The sequence below is a fragment of the Lepisosteus platostomus genome, chromosome 9 (assembly GCF_059453375.1).
Source record: "Lepisosteus platostomus isolate fLepPlt1 chromosome 9, fLepPlt1.hap1, whole genome shotgun sequence".
NCBI lineage: Eukaryota > Metazoa > Chordata > Actinopteri > Semionotiformes > Lepisosteidae > Lepisosteus > Lepisosteus platostomus.
This window is the reverse complement of record NC_142619.1, coordinates 395,128-416,567: the sequence shown is the minus strand read 5'-3', so window position 1 is coordinate 416,567 and position 21,440 is coordinate 395,128. Positions and strand designations below refer to the sequence as shown.

Genomic DNA, 21,440 nt, shown 5'->3' with positions numbered 1-21,440 from the left:
GAGACTCGAGGAGAGGATAGGAGTTCACCACAGAGAGACAGGAGACTCGAGGAGAGGAGTTCAGCCCAGGGACACAGGAGACCCAAGGGGAGGAGAGGAGAGGAGAGGGGAGAGGAGTTCAGCCAGAGACCCAGGAGACCCAGGGGGAGGAGACCAGAGCAGCCGCAGCTCTGCCAGGGACGTCACTGTGCTCCGAATCCGGGAATTTTCCAGAGCCTGTCCGAGTCTCTGCACCGCGTCTCCCAGGAATCTGAGCTCTCCCCACTCCAGGTAAGAAACCAAGAGGGGACAAGGGGAATGAGAGAGAGAGAGAAGGGTGAGAGGAGAGGAATAGGAGAAAGAAGAAAGAGGAGAACAAGAGGAGAGAGAGTAGGGAGAGAGGAGAGGGGAAAGGAGAGAGAAACGGGCCACCCAGACCTGGCTGCCCAGAGAGGACAGGCTGTGCTCCCACTGCCAGCGGGGAGAAATAGAGACAGAGGTGCACTTCCTACTGCACTGTGACAGATACTCTGGGATTAGAGAAACATTCTTCCCCAAATTAACACAGATAATCCCAGAGTTCCCACACCTACCAGAATCACAACAGGTCCCAGTCCTATTAGGAGAGGGAGGAGGGAACTCAGCTGAACTGGCAGCCCAGTATGTGATCTCCTGTCCCAGCCTGAGGAACAGACAGTGAGCCCGTCTCTCAATAATAATAATACAGTGTGTGATCTCCTGTCCCAGCCTGAGGAACAGACAGTGAGCCTGTCTCTCAATAATAATAATACAGTGTGTGATCTCCTGTCCCAGCCTGAGGAACAGACAGTGAGCCCGTCTCTCAATAATAATAATACAGTGTGTGATCTCCTGTCCCAGCCTGAGGAACATTGAGCTTGTCTCCCAGTAATGCTCCATGTTTGTATGTGAATGTATTATGTTGTGTCTGTATTGTAAATGTCTGTAGATCTTGTGTTAATTGTATTTGTATACTTGCTTTGGCAACACTGGTTTATTCACTGGTCGTGCCAGTAAAGCTTCTTGAATTGAACTGAAGGAAGAAAGGAGAGGAAGAGGAGAGAGAGAAAATGATGTTGTGTGATGTATGTAAATGTCCTATGATGTGTTTTTTCTTTACATGTCTGTAGATGTTGTGTTGAAATAGAAATTGAGAGAGGGAGACAGGAGAGAGAGGGGGATAGGAGTGAGAGGAGAAGGAGAGACAGGGCAGTAAATTGTTACAGACAGAGATATGGGCAGCGCTGGTGTGCAGTCTGTGCACTGATGAAGTTTCAAGACACACAGTGCCCTTCAGTAGTACTGGCCAGCAAGGTCTGAGGCAATTGTGTCTCACACAGCTTCCCTCGAGAGGCAGTTAATCACATAGTCTTGAGCTACTTCATGCTGAAGGAGAAGGAGTTCTGGGCTGACAGCTGTGTCTTGCTGCTCAGGTGTTTGTTGTTGGGTAACTAGTCTCACAAACGAGCTGTGAAGCTCTGATCAGCCTGCCTTGGGCTGACTTCAGTGTCTGGAGTCCTTAGCTCGCAGACAAAATGAAAACCAAAGAGTTTTCTGTGAAATAAAAGCAGGCATTTGTACAGCTGGAAGGTTAGAAAAGCTCAGTCCGAACAACTGTGCATTCCTTCCTCAACAATTTGGAATCTGCTGAAGAAGAAAGAAACCGCAGGTATAATTACCAATCAGACAAGGAAACACAGCAGAGCTCATAGAAAGTATCAGAGCTGTCAAGGAAAACACTAAAATACTTGTCAGTAAAATCACCACCCCTGAGCACCGCGGCGAAGGTGCCAGAATCTACTGTTCACAGAGGACAGAGCAGAATTGCACAGACTGCACCGCAAGTTCTAACCTCTCATCAGCTCCTGGGACACAAACAACAGACTGGAATTTGCTCAGAAGTACAAAGATGAGTCAGGAGAGTTTTGGAGCAAAGTTTGATGGACAGAAGAGCCCAAGATCAACCTTCACCAAAGTGATGTAAAGGCTAAAGAAAGCAAGGGTCTGCAGATCGTCTTGTGCCCTTGTGTCTTGTGCATGTCTGCCCACCTCGATACAGCTTGCTGGAGGTAAAGTCATGACTGCCTCTGGAAGTGACTCACTCCAATGTCCTGATCACTGTAGCGGCAGAATGAACTCAAGTTTACAACGGCGTTGGGTTTTATTACTTATACATTCTTACTTGGCTGCAGTCCACCCCGCCACACAACAATGACCTGAAACATACGGAGGGATTTTGCATCCTTAAAAACAAAACGGAAGTTGGGAATACCAAGAATTTGGTTGCAGCAGAGGTGTAACAAAGCATCTCAGTTATTATAGAAAATTGGTGAGTTCAATGAGGTATTGTAGTTATATTTATTCAAATGTTGATTTTACACGTTGAAGCTGACTAAAAGTGAATGTTTCCCAATACTTATGATCACTTGAGTGAGCAAAATGAGTGAGCATTATATTGCATTTATTATTTGTATTAATTTCAGGATCACGCTTGACTGAGGCCCTGTACATACAGCCTCACGAGGGCACTGGGCTTGGAGTGGGAATCTGACTTAGGGCGCACCTGCAGAGGAGCACTGAAGCTAACATGTTTCAGCTGGAGAGCTCACACCTGAACACCACTCACCTGATCAACACACACCTAAAAACCACTCACCTGACCAACACACACTTCTGAAGAACATAATCACCTGAACAACACACACCTGATCAACACACACACCTGCACACTCCTGAATAACACACTCACCTGATCAACACACACACAACTGCACACTTCTGAGGAACACACTCAACTGAACAACACACCTGATCAACACTCACCTGATCAACACACACACACCTGCACACTCCTGAATAACACACTCAACTGATCAACACTCACCTGATCAACACACACACCCACACACTCACCTGAACAACACACACCTGCACAACACTCACCTGATCAACACACACACAAACCCGCACACTCCTGAAGAACATACTCACCTGAAAAACACACACCTGCACATTCCTGAATAACACTACATACATATTTTTCTTCTACCTTTCATCATAATATTTACAGCAGCACAGGAAGCACAAGATGGTGCAGTAAAACTGGGAGAAAGCGCAGTGAAGTCCAGTGACGTGCCCAAGGCGAGCAGATTTACCCCAGCGCAGTAGAGCAGGACGCAGTCAACACCCTGTCAGCACTTCCTGTCTCAACACAATGAGGGGTCAGGGGTTGCACCGCTCTATTTAAAACTCCGAGACAGGCTGGAGGACAGATGAATCACTGCAGAAAAATCAAGACCCGCGTTAGGAGGTGAAGGAAGCTCATTGTTCTCTGTTGAAGGGATGAAATTAGTTTGTCTCAGGAGTATCGCAGTTGTGAGCTGTTGTGACCATTTAACACCATTTTACCTTAATCCCTCAAGCAAATGAAAATGAGAAACTTTAGAGCAGTCAAACAACCCATCTGGCCCATTTGGTCACTAGTAGTTAATTGATGTAAAGATCTGAGCCCCACTGTTTCTGGAAAGATGCCCTGTGCCCCTGAGCTCCTGCTCCCTGCATCCTCACTTGCTGGTGTGAGTCTGCTCACTGCAGAAGAGAGGCAGGGTGAGATCAGAGTCCTGCTGGCCCAGACTGGCCCCAGTCCTGACTCTCTCTGGCCTACCTGGTGATTAGAAGCTTCTCTGTTTGTCTTTGCTGTGTTTCGGAAGAGCTCTGCTGGGCGCTTGGCAGTGTTGCTGAATCCTGCCGAGCTGGAGGCTGGTTCTGAACTCGCCCGGCCTGATGAACCCTCTTCAACATCTGTCGTTTTCCTCCTCTCCTCTCTCTCAGGATGGCTCTGTCCAGAGGGTGTCTCTCTTGCGTTAAATATCTGATGTTCATCTTCAACCTCATCTTTTGGGTAAGTATCACTGGAATTAGTTTCTCCTCACTGGCCTGAACACGTTCTGTTTCTCATCAACCTAACAGAGAAAGAAATATTCATACACATACTGGGGTTAAATCACCCCTGTTCTGGGTCACACTGTACCCCTGCAGTCCAGAGATCGCCGGTCCAGTCTGGGTCAGTCTGTACCCCTATAGTCCAGAGATCACTGGTCCAGTCTGGGTCACACTGTACCCCTACAGTCCAGAGATCACTGGTCCAGTCTGGGTCACACTGTACCCCTACAGTCCAGAGATCGCCGGTCCAGTCTGGGACACACTGTACCCCTACAGTCCAGAGATCGCTGGTCCAGTCTGGGTCACACTGTACCCCTCCAGTCCAGAGATCACTGGTCCAGTCTGGGTCACACTGTACCCCTCCAGTCCAGAGATCACTGGTCCAGTCTGGGTCACACTGTACCCCTACAGTCCAGAGATCGCTGGTCCAGTCTGGGTCACACTGTACCCCTCCAGTCCAGAGATCACTGGTCCAGTCTGGGTCACGCTGTACCCCTCCAGTGTGGCACAGCGTCTCCACTGGGAGGTTGTGTGTTCGAATCCCAGGTAGGACACTACTGTTGTTGGGTTAACCGCGGTGATTCTAGTAGCAGAGCCCGGCTGTTTTCAGGATCTCCGTCGTGAAGTCCTCTCAGCCTCTCACAGAGCCTGCCCTGTCCCCTGTCCCCTGTCCCCTGTCCCCTGTCCCCTGTCCCCTGTCCAGCTGGGCGGCTGCGGGCTGTTTGGCGTGGGGGTCTGGCTGTCCTTCACTCAGGCGGACTTCGCCAGCCTGCCCTTCTACTTCCCCTCCATCTCCGCGGCCAACCTGCTGCTGGTGGCTGGGGGCGTTACCATGGTGACGGGCTTCCTGGGCTGCCTGGGGGCACTGAAGGAGCAGCGCTGTCTGCTGTTGACGGTGAGTCGAGGCGCAATAACCCTGGCGCCCCCTTGAGCTGAGGAGGGTAACTGCAGTGAGATCACGAGTTCCTGAAGCATCGCGTGCTGGTTTTTCTCTTGAAAAACGATTCACAGTCATTTACAGTGACTTGTTGTTAATATGATGTTATGATGCATGAGATGATTATCAATAGACATACTGTTAATACTAGATTATTAATACAAAGCTATAATGATGGTGTATAACTATGAGGTTCCATATGAGGATGATCACAATGTGAGATCAATAAAAACTTGTCCTTCCTGTTTCCTGTGGTAGTTTTTCACAATACTGCTGCTCCTTGTCCTCACTGAAGTCACTCTGACCATCGTACTGCACGTCTACAGAGAACAGGTCAGTCTGTTTGTCCCTCTGTCTGTCTCACTGCAGATCTGTAGAGACCAGGTCTGTCTGTCCCTCTGTCTGTCTCACTGCAGATCTGTAGAGACCAGGTCTGTCTGTCTGTCCCTCTATCTGTCTCACTGCAGATCTACAGAGACCAGGTCTGTCTGTCTGTCTCTCTGTCTGTCTCACTGCAGATCTACAGAGACCAGGTCTGTCTGTCTCTCTGTCTGTCTCACTGCAGATCTACAGAGACCAGGTCTGTCTGTCTGTCTCTCTGTCTGTCTCACTGCAGATCTACAGAGACCAGGTCTGTCTGTCTGTCTCTCTGTCTGTCTCACTGCAGATCTACAGAGACCAGGTCTGTCTGTCTGTCTCTCTGTCTGTCTCACTGCAGCTCTACAGAGACCAGGTCTGTCTGTCTGTCCCTTTACTGGTTCCCTCTCTGCTCACCTGTGTCCATCTGCCTGTCCGTCTCTCAGCTGGACAGGAAAGCGCAGGACGAGCTGAAGGAGGGGATGAAGGAGTACAAACACAACGAGGGGCTGAAAGGGTCCTGGGACAACGTCCAGAAGATGGTGAGGAGGAGGCTGGAGACAGAGGCAGCGGCCCCTCGTCCTGGCCGTGTGGGGCGCTCACCCTGTCTGTGCTCTGTTCCAGCTGAAGTGCTGCGGGGTGTCCAACAAGACCGACTGGCACCCCGTCCTGAACAGCACCCTGCCACCCTCCTGCTGCCGCGGAGATGCTGACCCCTGTCTGGACGGCTGGGACGAGGTGAGGCTGCCGGGGGTGACGGGGGGGCGGGGCAGCAGGTCTGGAGCTCGCTGGGGTCCCTGTCGTCAGGGGTGACGGGGGGGCGGGGCAGCAGGTCTGGAGCTCGCTGGGGTCCCTGTCGTCAGGGGTGATGGGGTGGGGCAGCAGATCTGGGGCTCGCTGGGGTCTCTCTCGTCTGGGGTGACTGGGCAGCAGGTCTGGAGCTGTTTGGGGTCCCTGTTGTCATGGGTGACGGGGCGGGGCAGGGCGGGGCAGCAGGTCTGCAGCTCGCTGGGGTCTGTGTCTCAGGACAGGGGCTCAATGAGAGGGGGGTCTGGCAGAACTGGGGCTGGTGCTCTTGGCTCAGGGCTTTTCTCACCTTCTCTGTCTTGCTCAGGCCTGCTATCAGAAGGCAAAAGACTGGCTGGTGAAGAATAACAAGCCTGTCCTGGTCTTCGTGATCTGTATCGGAATTGTACAGGTAACTCCGAATGTGTCTGTCAGTGCAGCTGCTCCTGTGTCTGTCCCTGTCAGTGCAGCTGCTCCTGTGTCTGTCTCTGTCTGTCAGTGTCAGTGCAGCTGCTCCTGTGTCTGTCTCTGTCTGTCCCTGTCAGTGCTCCTGTGTCTGTCTCTGTCTGTCCCTGTCAGTGCAGCTGCTCCTGTGTCTGTCTCTGTCTGTCCCTGTCAGTGTTCCTGTGTCTGTCTCTGTCTGTCCCTGTCAGTGCAGCTGTGTCTGTCGGTGGCCCCCTGTGCTCTGGCCAGCAGTCAGTCTGTCGGTCTGTGTTGCAGGTGCTGGCTCTGGGCTTCTCTCTGCTGATGTACTGTCAGATCCTGAGAGCGGAGAAGTACCTGGACTGAGAGAAAGCCGAGCTCGTCACTGCTGGTGGGATGAGTGTTTGTGTGTCCCCCCTCTCTCTCTCCCCGTCCTGTCGCGGCTGTGACCCCTCTCTGACCCCTGGATCACTGCGGGGCCGAGTGGGCTTTAGCTCCTTCCTCTCTCTGAACGCCGTGTGAGGGCGGGCTGCATCCGAGGAGCCGCCTGTCCCGGCAGCGCTGTGGGAAGGCCGGGGCCCCTGGCAAATAGTGGCCCCCAGCACAGGCTGGGCACAAGCTGCCTTGGACCATATATAGCGCCCCCTAATGGTCAGCGATGCTGTGCATGGGACCCTGTTCAGCTCACGCCACACCAGCCCTGAAACTTAACTCCCCCCACCCCGGGGTGCCCCAGATCTTCATGAGCGCAGGGGGCGCCCCCACCTCCCGCGCAGGAGGGTGCAGGTCTCACCGGCCTTCATTCACCGAGACCCTGAGAGCCACCAGCAGCGCTGTGCCCAGAGACGTCGCCCCCTGCTGGCTGGAGTCAGGTCCCTGGCTGCCCAGCAGGGAACACCTTGCCCTTGGGGTGCCGGCACCCCCACACACGGCAACGAGCTCTTCGCAGCGCACAGGACTCTGCCTCTCGCTCCCCGCCAGCAGCACGACAGGACGAGCCTTCATGACAGCCTGCCAGCACACACTCTGTAAGCCTCCCTAGATATATCATTCGCTGTGAATACTTTATTATTAATAATTCTTTATCATTCATATAAAACAATAAAATGACAAAAAAATTGACACTCTTTGTCAGTTGTCATTCTCAGTTTGGATACCATAATGAGTAACAGCTGTGTTGACTTACAAACTTCATTACATTTAGCTAAAGGTATTTTTCTTGTACCCAGAGATCTCTGGTCAGTCTGGGTCACACTGTACCCCTACAGTCCAGAGATCGCTGGTCCAGTCTGGGTCACACTGTACCCCTACAGTCCAGATATCACTGGTCCAGTCTGGGTCACACTGTACCCCACAGTCCAGAGATCACTGGTCCAGTCTGGGTCACACTGTACCCCTACAGTCCAGAGATCGCCGGTCCAGTCTGGGTCACACTGTAACCCCTACAGAACAGAGATCGCCGGTCCAGTCTGGGTCACACTGTACCCCTACAGTCTAGAGATCACTGGTCCAGTCTGGGTCACACTGTACCCCTACAGTCCAGAGATCGCCGGTCCAGTCTGGTCACACTGTACCCCCACATTCCAGAGATCACTGGTCCAGTCTGGGTCACACTGTACCCCTACAGTCCAGAGATCACTGGTCCAGTCTGGGTCACACTGTAACCCCACAGTCCAGAGATCGCCGGTCCAGTCTGGTCACACTGTACCCCTACAGTCCAGAGATCCCCGGTCAGGTCTGGGTCACACTGTACCAAAACAGTCCAGAGATCACTGGTCCAGTCTGGGTCACACTGTACCCCTATAGTCCAGAGATCCCCGGTCAGGTCTGGGTCACACTGTACCCCCACAGTCCAGAGATCACCGGTCCAGTCTGGGTCCCACTGTACCCCTACAGTCCAGAGATCACTGGTCCAGTCTGGGTCACACTGTACCCCTCCAGTCCAGAGATCGCCGGTCCAGTCTGGGTCACACTGTACCCCTCCAGTCCAGAGATCGCCGGTCCAGTCTGGGTCACACTGTACCCCTACAGCTCAGAGATCACTGGTGTAATCCTGGTCAGTCCCTAAGGAGCCAAAGAGACAATAAAATGCTTCTAGTTTATAAGCCTTTTTTTATTGTACAAATATTGTAACATTTGATAGTTTCATGATCAGGTAGCAGTTGAAAACACGACACCCTTCCCTTTCGATGTGTTCAGTAACAAATCTTCCAGCTCTGCACTCCAGAGAAGACATCAGCGTCGAGTCTGGCAGGGAGACCTGTAGTGCAGAGCTGTGCACAGGGGCGTCCTGCTCAGCCCAGGCCAGGATCATCCCTGCGGATGAGCCTCCTGCTCCATCAGGGGCTGATCAAGCCCAGCAGATCAGCAGGGATCGGGACTAATCTGGACTCAGCACTGCGGAGACCCTGGCCCTCATCCTGTCGGTGTGCTCTTAGGAACTGGCCACTCAGGTCCTGCCAAAGCAGCAATGTCCAGACCTGAGTCCAGCACTGTAAACCTCTGCCTGGTGTCCAGTCCAGCACTGTAAACCCGTGGCTGGTGTCCAGACCTGCGTCCAGCACTGTAAACCTGTGGCTGGTGTCCAGACCTGCGTCCAGCACTGTAAACCTCTGCCTGGTGTCCAGTCTAGCACTATAAACCTGTGGCTGGTGTCCAGACCTGCGTCCAGCACTGTAAACCCGTGGCTGGTGTTCTGAGCGATAAACAGGGGAACAGTGAGCGTCTCTGGACAGCTCCTCTCCTGCTCTCAGCTCGGAGCCAGAAGCTGCTGGCCTTCAGTCCAGCTGACGGTCAGAGAGGTCTCCGCACTGGACAATCTTCTCCTACAGAGGACACAGGAAGGAGAGGACAATCATGAAGACTGACAGACAGATGAAGCGACAGACGAGCTGTCCAGCCGACAGATTGACCGATGCTCTGTCCAGCCGACAGACTGACTGACACAGATACACACTGAGCTCCTGACACTCAGACAGACAGAGGCAAACACACTGACCCATCCTCCATTCCTCTGTATCCAGGGCACAAATTTCTCCATGTACTTCTCTGTGTATCCCACAACCCTCTGGACCCCGGTTGCTGTGGCGACCCGGCGGGACACCTCCATCGTCACGGCGATGCGGGAGAGGGTGGGGCTGGCGGGCGCAGGGGGCAGGGCCTCGGTCTGCGTGGTGAAGGTCTCCACCAGCGTGGAGAAGGAGCCGTAGGACAGGCGGGACAGGCTGGAGCGCAGGAAAGGGTCCGAGTTAATCTGCAGGAGAGACAGACATCCGGATCCTGTCCACATCGCCAGGGAGACAGAGAGGGGAAAGAGGGGAAAGAGTAAGGGAGACAGGGACAGAGGGAAGAGAGGGAATGGAGGATAGGAGGAGAGGGATGGGAGTGGAGACTGTTTTACCTTTTGATTGATAGCGTCTCCCTGCATGGACAGGATATTGACCAGCTGCTGGACTATGAGCTCTTTCTCAGAGTCTGAGGAGAGAGAGACACACAGCTATTCAAGACCCTTTACTGAAGAAACACACGGACTGAAATACCCTGCTTCTGTCTCAGGGAGTATAATTTACCTTCAAATTTGTCCTCACACTGGCATTTATCACCATAGCAATACAGAGACCTGTCTGACTGTAGCAACACACAGAGACACCGACAGAAGCCCTGATTTTGGGCTCGTGTATGCCCTGAATCTCAGAGGGGCCCTGAAATCACGTCTTAACGAGCTGTGGAGTTCAGACTCTAAAAGGGGGTGCCTGAGGTCGTGCTCAGTAGATGGGGGTCAGTGGTTTCTTTGCCTCCTGCCCCCAGGTGCCCCCAACCACCTTCACGACCCCCACTGGGGCTCACCCCGGGACACCGAGCCCAGGCCTGGGAACGCCGTGGAAAAACAACAGTCAGAGGGACAGATAAAGAATTCACCCTCTAAACGCCTCGGTGACCCCCATCTGCTGAAAATCTGGGTTGCTGTTTAGGGGTCCCCCCCAGGAACCCACTCTTTCACAGGACGAGGCTCAACCTGCAGGCCATGCAAACAGGCGAACAGTTCCCCGACACCGATCACCCCAACAGGCTCCCGTCTGGGAGACAAGGGGCCCCCCTCCACCCTTCAACCCCCTGCCGCCCCCGAGAGCCGGGCCGGAGCCGAGACCAGGCGGTACAGCGTCTTACCCTCGCGGGCCGGGCTCGGCTTGGACGGCCTGGGCAAGCTGCGTTTCTGGGCGATGCGCTCCAGAGTCTCGGCCACCTCCCTGTAGAAGTCTGGATCGTGAGCTGAAAGAGGCAGAGGCAGACGTCACTACAGACAGACGGGACGCTGAGGTACTGGCAGGGGGGCCTGTCCAGAGGGACAGACGCTCAGAAATAGGCTGTTCACTTGCGGGTCATCTCTACTCACTGGGTGACCTGGGCTGGTCCACAGGCTCCGCCTTCGGTGTTAAGGGTAGCCAATTAGGGCGTCCGGGGGGCTGGGTCTTGCCGCCAAGCTCCTCCCCCTGAGCTCTTATCGGCAACTTCACTTGGTCCTTGGACTTCCTGCGGAAGAGGCTGAGGAAGGGCGACTTGGGCTTCTTCCTCCTGTCCTGCCTCTCTGCGTCAGTCTCCTCGTCTGAGGCCCCGCCCCCGACGCAGGCCAGCAGGCCAGGGCCCTCCCCCTTCTCCTGCAGGCGTAGCGATTGGCTGTGCCCAGAAGGGCCAAGGCTGTTTGATTTGCGGGGCCCAGGGGGGGAGGGGCCAGCACCGCGCTGCGATTGGCTGTGGGGGCCCGAGGGGCGGCGCCTCAGGCGCTTCTTGATGAGTGTCTTGAAGCCATGCTTCTTCTCCTCCGCCTGGGCGATCTGCTCATGGAGAGAACTCCAGCTGCCCTCCAACGGCGCATCGCTCTCCGGAGCCGAACTCTTGGCCCTGCCCAATCAGAGGAGGAGTTTAAATCGTCTGAAATCAGTTTAATAACCTGAAACCACTGAAAAGCAAGTCACACAATCATTGTCGAACACATTCCTTGACTCTTACATGAGGACGAGACAAACGAGACTCCAGAGGAAGCTCGACTCGCCACTAATGACATGTATGGTGCCCCCTGCTGGTGAGGAGCAGAGTCGCGTACACTGTGAGCATCACAGAGGAGCGCAGGCATCTGACAGAGGGCTAGGACTGGAAGGATCTCAAGTAAATAAGCAAATACATTAAAAAATAATGTCTCAGCAGAGACGGGACCGGCGATCTCTGGACTATAGGGTTACAGTGTGACCTAGACTGGACCGGCGATCTCTGGACTGTAGGGTTACAGTGTGACCTAGACTGGACCGGCGATCTCTGGACTGTAGGGGTACAGTGTGACCCAGACTGGACCGGCAATCTCTGGACTGTGGGGTTACAGTGTGACCCAGACTGGACCGGCGATCTCTGGACTGTAGGGGTACAGTGTGACCCAGAGTGGACCAGTGATCTCTGGACTGTGGGGTACAGTGTGACCCAGACTGGACCAGTGATCTCTGGACTGTAGGGGTACAGTGTGACCCAGACTGGACCGGCCATCTCTGGACTGTGGGGTTACAGTGTGACCAGACTGGACCGGCCATCTCTGGACTGTGGGGTACAGTGTGACCCAGACTGGACCGGCAATCTCTGGACTGTGGGGTTACAGTGTGACCCAGACTGGACCGGCGATCTCTGGACTGTAGGGGTACAGTGTGACCCAGAGTGGACCAGTGATCTCTGGACTGTAGGGGTACAGTGTGACCCAGACTGGACCGGCGATCTCTGGACTGTGGGGTACAGTGTGACCCAGACTGGACCAGTGATCTCTGGACTGCGGGGTTACAGTGTGACCCAGACTGGACCAGTGATCTCTGGACTGTAGGGGTACAGTGTGACCCAGACTGGACCGGCCATCTCTGGACTGTGGGGTTACAGTGTGACCAGACTGGACCGGCCATCTCTGGACTGTAGGGGTACAGTGTGACCCAGAGTGGACCGGCGATCTCTGGACTGTAGGGGTACAGTGTGACCCAGACTGGACCGGTGATCTCTGGACTGTAGGGGTACAGTGTGACCCAGACTGGACCGGCGATCTCTGGACTGTAGGGGTACAGTGTGACCCAGACTGGACCGGCGATCTCTGGACTGTAGGGGTACAGTGTGACCCAGACTAGACCGGTGATCTCTGGACTGTAGGGGTACAGTGTGACCCAGACTGGACCAGTGATCTCTGGACTGTGGGGTTACAGTGTGACCCAGACTGGACCGGCCATCTCTGGACTGTGGGGGTACAGTGTGACCCAGTATGACAGAGCAGGAGCACTGAGAAGTGAAACAGCAGATCCGTAATTAGAAAGAGTCCAGCGGTTTTATTCAAAATCCAGCTTGGCTGGAAACACTGGGATGAGATTCTGGGATCAAGGAGCCACTGAGCCTCCGAATGGGGTTGTTCTCCATGTGGAGGGGTGAGAGAGCCCATCAGAGGGAGGGGGTACCTGAATCTGTAGGGGTCCCTGTAGGAACCTCCCACCCGCCCTGGCTGAGCAGAGGTTGGCAAGGCAACGGACCGCCGCAGAAAGGCCTCCAGAACCAACCGGGTCTCCTCCTTGATTTCCAGCAGGGATGGAGAGAGGGGGGGCGAGGGAGGGGGTACTCTCATTGCTCCTGTGAGAGTGAGAGGGGGCACACTCATTGTTCCTGTGAGAGAGAGAGAGGAGACACACACTCATTGTTCCTGTGAGAGAGAGAGAGAGGAGACACACACTCATTGTTCCTGTGAGAGAGAGAGAGAGGAGACACACACTCATTGTTCCTGTGAGAGAGAGAGAAGACACACACTCATTGCTCCTGTAAGAGAGACACAGAGAGAGGAGGCAGAATAATTTCTCCTTAAGGGGGAGAAAGGATGCACTCATTTCCAGAGTGGGTCTGCTCAGCACAGCCCAGTGCTCGCCGATGCAGACAAGATCAGTCTGTGACAGGGCTGAGTTGTGACACTGTGTCCCCAGTGACAGAGCTGAGCTGCTGTCCTCTGTCAGAGACTGTGTCCCCAGTGACAGAGCTGAGCTGCTGTCCTGTCAGACTGTCTCCCCAGTGAAAGAGCTGAGCTGCTGTCCTCTGTGTCAGACTGTGTCCCCAGTGACAGAGCTGAGCTGCTGTTCTCTGTGTCAGACTGTGTCCCCAGTGACACTAAGCTGCTGTCCTCTGTGTCAGAGACCGTGTCCCCAGTGACAGAGCTGAGCTGCTGTCCTCTGTCAGACTGTGTCCCCAGTGACAGAGCTGAGCTGCTGTCCTCTGTGTCAGACTGTGTCCCCAGTGACAGAGCTGAGCTGCTGTCCTCTGTGTCAGACTGTGTCCCCAGTGACAGAGCTGAGCTGCTGTCCTCTGTGTCAGACTGTGTCCCCAGTGACACTAACCTGCTTTCCTCTGTCAGACAGTATGAGTGCAGAATTACTAGACCAGTGGAATTTGTGTTGCTGTTGGCAGCGCTGTCCTGTCCGATGGAGAAACCTTGCAGTTGAACAGGTATGTTAGAGAAGCAGCTGAGAAATATTTAAAAAATGTGCAGTAGAGCCACATGAGAATCAGCCCAGGAGTATCTGAGCTCAGGATCTTCGCAGACCCCACCCAGCCAGGCTGTGTGATACACACTGTACACAACAACACGCAACGCACACACGCTCCAGGGCCACTGCGGAGACACACAGAGGCTCTAAACCACATTCGACTGCCAGCAGCTCTACAACCCTGCAGCTCCCAGCTCACAGCCCCACTGGAGCCCAGCAGTGTGGGCCTGGCCAGTACCTGGAGGGAAGACTCCTGGGAGAGGTGTGAGTGGGGCCAGTAGGGGGCGCTCAGCCTGCGGTCTGTGTGGGTCCTAATGCCCCAGTATACTGACGGGGACACTACACTGTAAACAGGCGCCGTCTCTTTGGATGAGACGTCAAACCGAGGTCCTGACTCTCTGTGGTCGTGAACAATCCCAGGGTGCCTCTCGAGAAGAGTAGGGGTGTTACCCCAGTGTCCTGGTCAAACTCCCCCCTGGCCTTTACCCCTCATGGCCTCCTAATAACCCCCCTCTCTGAACTGGCTCCATCCCTCTGCTCTCCTCCCACTGAGAGCTGGTGTGTGAGAGGACTGGAGCATCATCCAGGTGGGGGTGCAGGGGATCCCCATGACCGGTAAAGAGCTCGGAGTGGAGAGTCCAGAAAAGCGCTGTAGAAGTGTAATTACTACTACTAATAATATTACTGTGCGTTTCCTACAGCTTGGAGCGCCGTGACGTGGATCTCCGGACTCTCTCCCGACTGCTTGCCCCAGGACAGAGCTGGATCCCCTCTCTTCTACCCCCCTGATCTGACCCGGGGCAGGAAGAATCGCCAGGGTTAGGGTTAGAATCGCCTCTTTCATATAGCGCCTTTCACAGAACACCATCCTAAAGCACACCCGCCCAGACAGACCCCTCTTTGTCTTCACCTGAGCCGCCCTGTAACCAGCACCAGGTCACCCCAAATCTCCCGAGCCGCACGAGCACGGGACACCCCAGTCACCCGTTTCGGGAGCGCGCTCAGGCAGGGGAAGCGAGGTCTGTGGGGTTACCGACTGCAGGAGAGGATCAGAGACGTGCAGCGCCGAGTCAGATCGCTGCGCCGGGCTCCGCAAAGACCGGACTGTCCCACCGCCGGAGTGCCCGAGCAGTCTCCCCGTTCAGAAGTCATCCAACAAGGCAGCGGGACAGGGAACGACGAGAGGAACGCGGAACTGTCGTGAGCGCACACACGCCCGGAACTCACCGGTCTCCGAGTTGAAGAACCGAAAGTTTTCAATTTCTCAGCAAGCGCCGAGGACGAGGCCGATTCCGGGACGGGACGGGACGGTCGCGTTCACACGGCGTGACGCCGGCCGGCCGGCGGCTCCGATCCAGTGCTGCTACGTCCCTCGCCTTTCACATAATCTCTCAGCGCTGCCTGTTGCTCCGTCTCCTCCATTCACAAGTCGGCGCTTCCCAAACTTCCCCAAACCCCTCCCCTCCGTCCCGGGGGACACTGTGGAATGGCTGGCCTGCGCATGCGTAAGGTGGGCCCTCCCCGCTGCGTCTTAAAGCTGTACAGCGACCTGTCCGAGAGCCTCCGCACAGCGCCGGGCCGGCGTGAATCACACTTATAATCTTTATTTATATACCGCCTTTCACTGTACCAAGCGGTTAACGAAGGGTTTTTCTTTCACTTCATTAACTTTCATTTAGCACGTCAATACCTTCTCATTCTTACCCCCAAAATCCCCACTGTATTTAATCACACGCTGTGTGGCTTGAACAATATTGCTGCCATGGGATCAGTGCTTCCTGGGTTTGAAGGGAGTGTCCCACACTGACAGGCTGGAGGAACTGGGTCTCTTTAGTGTGAAGGGAGTGTCCCACACTGACAGGCTGGAGGAACTGGGTCTCTTTAGTCTGAAGGGAGTGTCCCACACTGACAGGCTGGAGGAACTGGGTCTCTTTAGTGTGAAGGGAGTGTCCCACACTGACAGGCTGGAGGAACTGGGTCTCTTTAGTGTGAAGGGAGTGTCCCACACTGACAGGCTGGAGGAACTGGGTCTCTTTAGTGTGAAGGGAGTGTCCCACACTGACAGGCTGGAGGAACTGGGTCTCTTTAGTGTGAAGGGAGTGTCCCACACTGACAGGCTGGAGGAACTGAGTCTCTTTAGTCTGAAGGGGGTGTCCCAGACTGACAGGCTGGAGGATCTGGGTCTCTTTAGTCTGAAGGGAGTGTCCCACACTGACAGGCTGGAGGAACTGGGTCTCTTCAGTCTGAAGGGAGTGTCCCGCTCTGACAAGCTGGAGGAACTGGGTGTGTTTAGACTTGAACAGAGAGACTACAAGAGGACCTGATACAAACATTCACAGTCTTCAAAGGCTTCAGAATCAACAGCAAAACACGAACCAGGGGACAATGATGAAAACTACAAGCATGTGCATTTTAACTTGAGAACCAATAGTGTATTCTTTACACAAAGGGTGGTGGGGGTGTGGAGCACAATTTACCAGCCAGGATGGGAGACATGGTTAGTGTTCTCAGAGTGTGTGAGAGAGGGAAAGCTTTATAGATCTAGTCCTTTCAAACAACAAGACGATGTGTGAGAACTGTTACGGATTTGTAGTCATAACATGGTGTGCTTTGATGTTTACTTTGAAACTGTCCAGACCAATTACAATTGATGCAGCTTACAAACGAACACCCACAAAAGACATCAAACAGAGTCTCCTTTTGTTTAAAACGAGCACCTTGATTATTCGCACACAGGTGGCGCTGTGTTTCCCCATCAGCGTGCACAGCTGTGTCTCAGTGAAACAGTCCCAGGTGCAGATTGCTTGTTTACCTCCTTTATTGTCCCGGATTGGAAACGTGCTTTGCAGGCCAGTAAAAGACAGAAAGCAATACACAATACATCTAACACTACCTGATCCCTTTAACAAATTAGAAACATACAAGCATGAGCTGAAAAAAATGTCGACAACTTTAGGTAATTTTCGCAATTTAAAAGAAACAAAGAAATAAGTTATCAGTGTTTGCGATAGGTACATACGATAAATATATGAAAAAAAACAAAGTAAAATATACAGTCAGTTGTCTAAATTAAGCAGGTCAATAGCTGTGGAGATAAAAGATAACACACTTTTATTGCACTTAAATTAGGAAGTCTGAATCGATGATCTGAGGCTAATGCAGGCTTTGTACTCTTGGTTGAGACGATGAATAGAATATATTATCTTCTGAACCTCCTGGTGACCTCCGGGTTCCTGTCCACACTGGCTTATAATTCCAGCCATTTTCTTCCTTCACAGAGGTCAGAGATTGCCGGTCTTCGTCCTGGACTGAGCCAGGGAGTGAATCAGGAGGACGGAACCGGGATCCCTTACTTCAGTTCACACTGCTCACAGCACCCCCTGTCCACCGCAGAGTGAACTGCAGCAACAGCAGCAGAGCAGGAGCGCGAGGACACAGCGCAAACAGCACTGACTTCACTCCCGATACTGGACACTGGTCGCAAGCCCTGTAGTGGTGAAAATACTGCACAGGAGTAATAACACAGTAAGAAACCGCAAGCCCTCTAGGCAGAGTGGGGGAACAGCGGCTCTTATTCTGATGACACAGAATTCCAGGGTCAGAGGCTAGAGGTCGCACGGCCCGCCGCAGATGCAAAATCTTAGGACGATCTGAGCATGTGCAGAGCCCCGAGCCCCGCCTCCCCAGCCCCCGCCCAGGGTGTCTGCTGTCAATCACACACTGGTACAGGGTTGGGAGAGGTGGTGACTGGGCAGGATGGAGGGAGGAGTGGGACCGCCTGTCCTTCAGCGCGACGGCGACGCCTGTCTGACTTTGTCACGTTTCCGAATCCGAGTCTGGGAGGGAGAGAGAGTGGGATGAGATCCTGTGGCAGCAGCTGGGAGAGAAGAAGAAAGGTTACAGACTGTCTGAGAGAGACAGTGTGACATAACAGAACTCAAAGCGCAATGAGGGACCCCAACACTGGGCTCAACAGACCTCAGCAAGGATCTCTGAACCCCAACACTGGGTACAGCAGACCTGAAGGAGCTCTGTACCCCAACACTGGGCTCAACAGACCTCAGCAAGGATCTCTGAACCCCGACACTGGGTACAGCAGACCTCAGTGAGGAGCTCTGAAACAAAACACTGGGTACAGCAGACCTGAAGGAGCTCTGAACCCCAACACTGGGTACAGCAGACCTGAAGGAGCTCTTTCCCCCAACACTGGGCTCAACAGACCTCAGCAAGGATCTCTGAACCCCAACACTGGGTACAGCAGACCTGAAGGAGCTCTGTACCCCAACACTGGGTAGAGCAGACCTCAGTGAGGATCTCTGAACCCCAACACTGGGTACAGCAGACCTGAAGGAGCTCTGTACCCCAACACTGGGTACAGCAGACCTGAAGGAGCTCTGTACCCCAACACTGGGTACAGCAGACCTCAGTGAGGGAGCTGAAATCATCAGATTAAAAAAAAAGAAAGATGTTATCAAGATATATCATATAATCATTACATAATAAATATATAAAATAAAATAATTATATAATTAAAAGGATCAATTAGTGAGTAAGAGCTCATCTCCAGTAAAAACCACAATGCACATGATCAGTTATCCTTCCTGCCACCAGAGGGCAGTGTGTACCTGAACAAGATGCACTGCTCACTGTAAAAAAGCCACATCTGAGCTTCTCGAACTGTGAACCCGACCTGGAGGCTGAGGAATGGGAACCCCTGTCACTGCCCATCGAGTCCCCAGAGACCAAAAGAAACTTCAGTCTGGTTTAGCCCAGTCCAGCAATGTTAAATACTGACGGGTGGGTCATTACAGAACCTGCTGACCTACAGAACAGCTCACAGCGGTATCCACCTTCTCCCCTGCAGCTGATCCTACTGGCTCTCCCTCTGGCCTGCCTCAGGGCCTGACTCCCTCCAAAAGTCTACAGCCCAGCTGTTGGGCAAAACTATGTGAACCCAGTCCTTTTAGACAGGGTACAGTAACTGGCTCAGCCCAGTCCTTCAGGGGCTTTGGAGGTCTTCAGTTAGGGGTTAAAGGCCACTGTGAATCTGGGCTCATGAAGACAGTAACTGACAGTAACTCAGTTCAGACCCTGAGAACCCCAGTCATACAGATGTGACTCCCTACTGTCTGCTGTGATCCCTCTGTATCGGGACAGAGCACAGATCTGACTCTGCTGTCTGCTGTGATCCCTCTGTATTGGGACAGAGCTCAGATCTGACTGCTGTCTGCTGTGATCCCTCTGTATCGGGACAGAGGGCAGATCTGACTGCTGTCTGCTGTGATACTGTACCTCTGTATCGGGACAGAGCGTAGATCTGACTACTGTCTGCTGTGATACTGTACCTCTGTATCGGGACAGAGCGCAGATCTGACTACTGTCTGCTGTGATCCCTCTGTATCGGGACAGAGCGCAGATCTGACTGCTGTCTGCTGTGATACTGTACCTCTGTATCGGGACAGAGCTCAGATCTGACTGCTGTCTGCTGTGATCCCTCTGTATCGGGACAGAGGGCAGATCTGACTGCTGTCTGCTGTGATACTGTACCTCTGTATCGGGACAGAGCGTAGATCTGACTGCTGTCTGCTGTGATCTCTCTGTATCGGGACAGAGGGCAGATCTGACTCTGCCGTCTGCTGTGATCCCTCTGTATCGGGACAGAGCGTAGATCTGACTACTGTCTGCTGTGATCTCTCTGTATCGGGACAGAACTCAGATCTGACTACTGTCTGCTGTGATCTCTCTGTATCGGGACAGAGCACAGATCTGACTACTGTCTGCTGTGATCTCTCTGTATCGGGACAGAGCGCAGATCTGACTGCTGTCTGCTGTGATCTCTCTGTATCGGGACAGAGGGCAGATCTGACTGCTGTCTGCTGTGATCTCTTTGAGCCTGTACATTCAACAGGACTGACAGAAGGAGAAGGGACAGATACACTGACAGATGACAGACCCCCAGGCCAAGTGAATGACAGGACCAGCCCTTACAGACAGAACATTCTGGACCTCTGTAAGAACAATCACTGGATGATGAAGAAAGTATAGGAAGAAAGAAGGAAGAAGGGCACACTGTTACCTTCTGGATGAGGATCTCTCAGCGTTTCTCTGTCCCCCTCTGTCCCCTCTCTCTCAGAGCCTTCACTGTTGCTCTTTCTCTGGTGTCTCTTCAGGTCCCACATGCCAATACAGTCAGGAATCTCAGCTCACTTGGTCTTTGACTTCATCATGTTTCTCTTTACGTGTTTTTCTCTTCATTTATCAGATTTTCCGCCTCTTTCACTCTGTCTGACTACTTTCTGTCTCCCTGGTTTCAATTATTCTCTTTCCCTCGTCTCTCTCTCTCGGCTCCTCTGTCTCTGAGTTCATTCTCAGGACTGTGCCATCTCTCTCTCTCTTTCTCTCTCTTCAGAGCAGCTGCTCTAGAGCTGATTTTCTTTCTCCTCGTTTCAGTCCAAGAAGGTGTTGCTGTGGCGACAGCCAATGGGAAAGGGCGGTAAGGCGCGGCACTTCCTGTGTGACAGGAAGTGGTGTCGAGCAGCACAGGAAATGAGACAGAGAGATAGAAAGAGAGAAATATACACATGCTGATTGCCTGGAGCAGACAGCACATTCATTATTATCTTCTAGATCTGAAGAGTGAGTCCAGACACACCACCCAAATTACCCCAGGGAATTCTCTGGGTAAATAATTCACTACTGGGCTCAGTTGTCACTGGTGTCCTTGTTACCCACTTGATCCTAACATGTTGTCCCCCAAGTTGACTTTGTCAAATATTTTTGATGAATTTTGACAATCTTAAAACAAATATTCTAGCCCAAACTGAAAAGTCTCATTTCCAACAGGAATTTCAACAAAGAATCCTTGAAGAATCCCTCAGAGTTGACTTCACCTTCATGACAGTTACTTGAATTTCTCTGTAGTCCAGAGATCTCTGGTCAGTCTGGTCACACTGTACCCCTACAGTCCAGAGATCGCCGGTCCAGTCTGGGTCACACTGTACCCCTCCAGTCCAGAGATCGCCGGTCCAGTCTGGGTCACACTGTACCCCTACAGTCCAGAGATCGCCAGTCCAGTCTGGGTCACACTGTACCCCTGCAGTCCAGAGATCTCTGGTCAGTCTGGTCACACTGTACCCCTACAGTCCAGAGATCTCTGGTCAGTCTGGTCACACTGTACCCCTACAGTCCAGAGATCGCCGGTCCAGTCTGGGTCACACTGTACCCCTACAGTCCAGAGATCGCCAGTCCAGTCTGGGTCACACTGTACCCCTACAGTCCAGAGATCTCTGGTCCGGTCTGGGTCAGTCTGTACCCCTACAGTCCAGAGATCGCTGGTCCAGTCTGGGTCACACTGAACCCCTACAGTCCAGAGATCGCCAGTCCGGTCTGGGTCAGTCTGTACCCCTCCAGTCCAGAGATCACCGGTCCAGTCTGGGTCATATTGTATATGTGGGGTG

General features: G+C 53.3%; 2 protein-coding genes and 1 long non-coding RNA gene across 9 annotated transcripts; 1 reads left to right on the top strand and 2 right to left on the bottom strand.

Annotated features, from left to right (window-relative positions):
* The first annotated feature begins 130 nt into the window (after positions 1–130).
* tspan4b (tetraspanin 4b) lies at positions 131–7,564 on the top strand. Of its 3 annotated transcripts, XM_088646217.1 has the most exons (9): positions 131–270; positions 3,068–3,307; positions 3,829–3,898; positions 4,643–4,834; positions 5,135–5,209; positions 5,680–5,775; positions 5,858–5,971; positions 6,348–6,431; positions 6,740–7,564. In XM_088646217.1, the coding sequence occupies exons 2-9, from the start codon at positions 3,270–3,272 to the stop codon at positions 6,806–6,808; spliced, it is 738 nt and encodes a 245-aa protein (XP_088502343.1). In that variant the 5' UTR covers positions 131–270; positions 3,068–3,269; the 3' UTR covers positions 6,809–7,564. The 3 variants fall into 3 exon arrangements, with proteins under 3 accessions (XP_088502343.1, XP_088502344.1, XP_088502345.1); XM_088646218.1 differs by lacking the exon at positions 3,068–3,307 and having other exon boundaries at positions 138–270; XM_088646219.1 differs by lacking the exons at positions 131–270; positions 3,068–3,307 and adding an exon at positions 825–2,326.
* Positions 7,565–8,534: 970 nt separating this feature from the next.
* bcl2l12 (BCL2 like 12) lies at positions 8,535–15,474 on the bottom strand. 5 transcript variants are annotated; one of them, XR_015941439.1, is made up of 8 exons: positions 15,211–15,472; positions 12,913–13,114; positions 10,836–11,341; positions 10,610–10,711; positions 9,843–9,916; positions 9,441–9,695; positions 9,085–9,267; positions 8,535–9,052 (listed from the first exon to the last, which is right to left on the bottom strand). XR_015941439.1 is itself a non-coding variant. In XM_088646630.1 (7 exons), the coding sequence occupies exons 2-7, from the start codon at positions 13,107–13,109 to the stop codon at positions 9,220–9,222; spliced, it is 1,182 nt and encodes a 393-aa protein (XP_088502756.1). In that variant the 5' UTR covers positions 13,110–13,114; positions 15,211–15,472; the 3' UTR covers positions 8,535–9,219. The 5 variants fall into 5 exon arrangements, 2 of the variants coding, with proteins under 2 accessions (XP_088502756.1, XP_088502755.1); XR_015941440.1 differs by having other exon boundaries at positions 9,124–9,267; XR_015941441.1 differs by having other exon boundaries at positions 8,535–9,267; positions 9,441–9,721; positions 15,211–15,473.
* A 1,309-nt stretch (positions 15,475–16,783) lies between these two features.
* On the bottom strand, positions 16,784–20,418 carry LOC148654214 (uncharacterized). Its single transcript, XR_015941442.1, has 2 exons — positions 20,060–20,418; positions 16,784–17,860 (listed from the first exon to the last, which is right to left on the bottom strand). It is a non-coding gene; the product is annotated as an uncharacterized LOC148654214 (long non-coding RNA).
* Between the last annotated feature and the right edge of the window lie 1,022 nt (positions 20,419–21,440).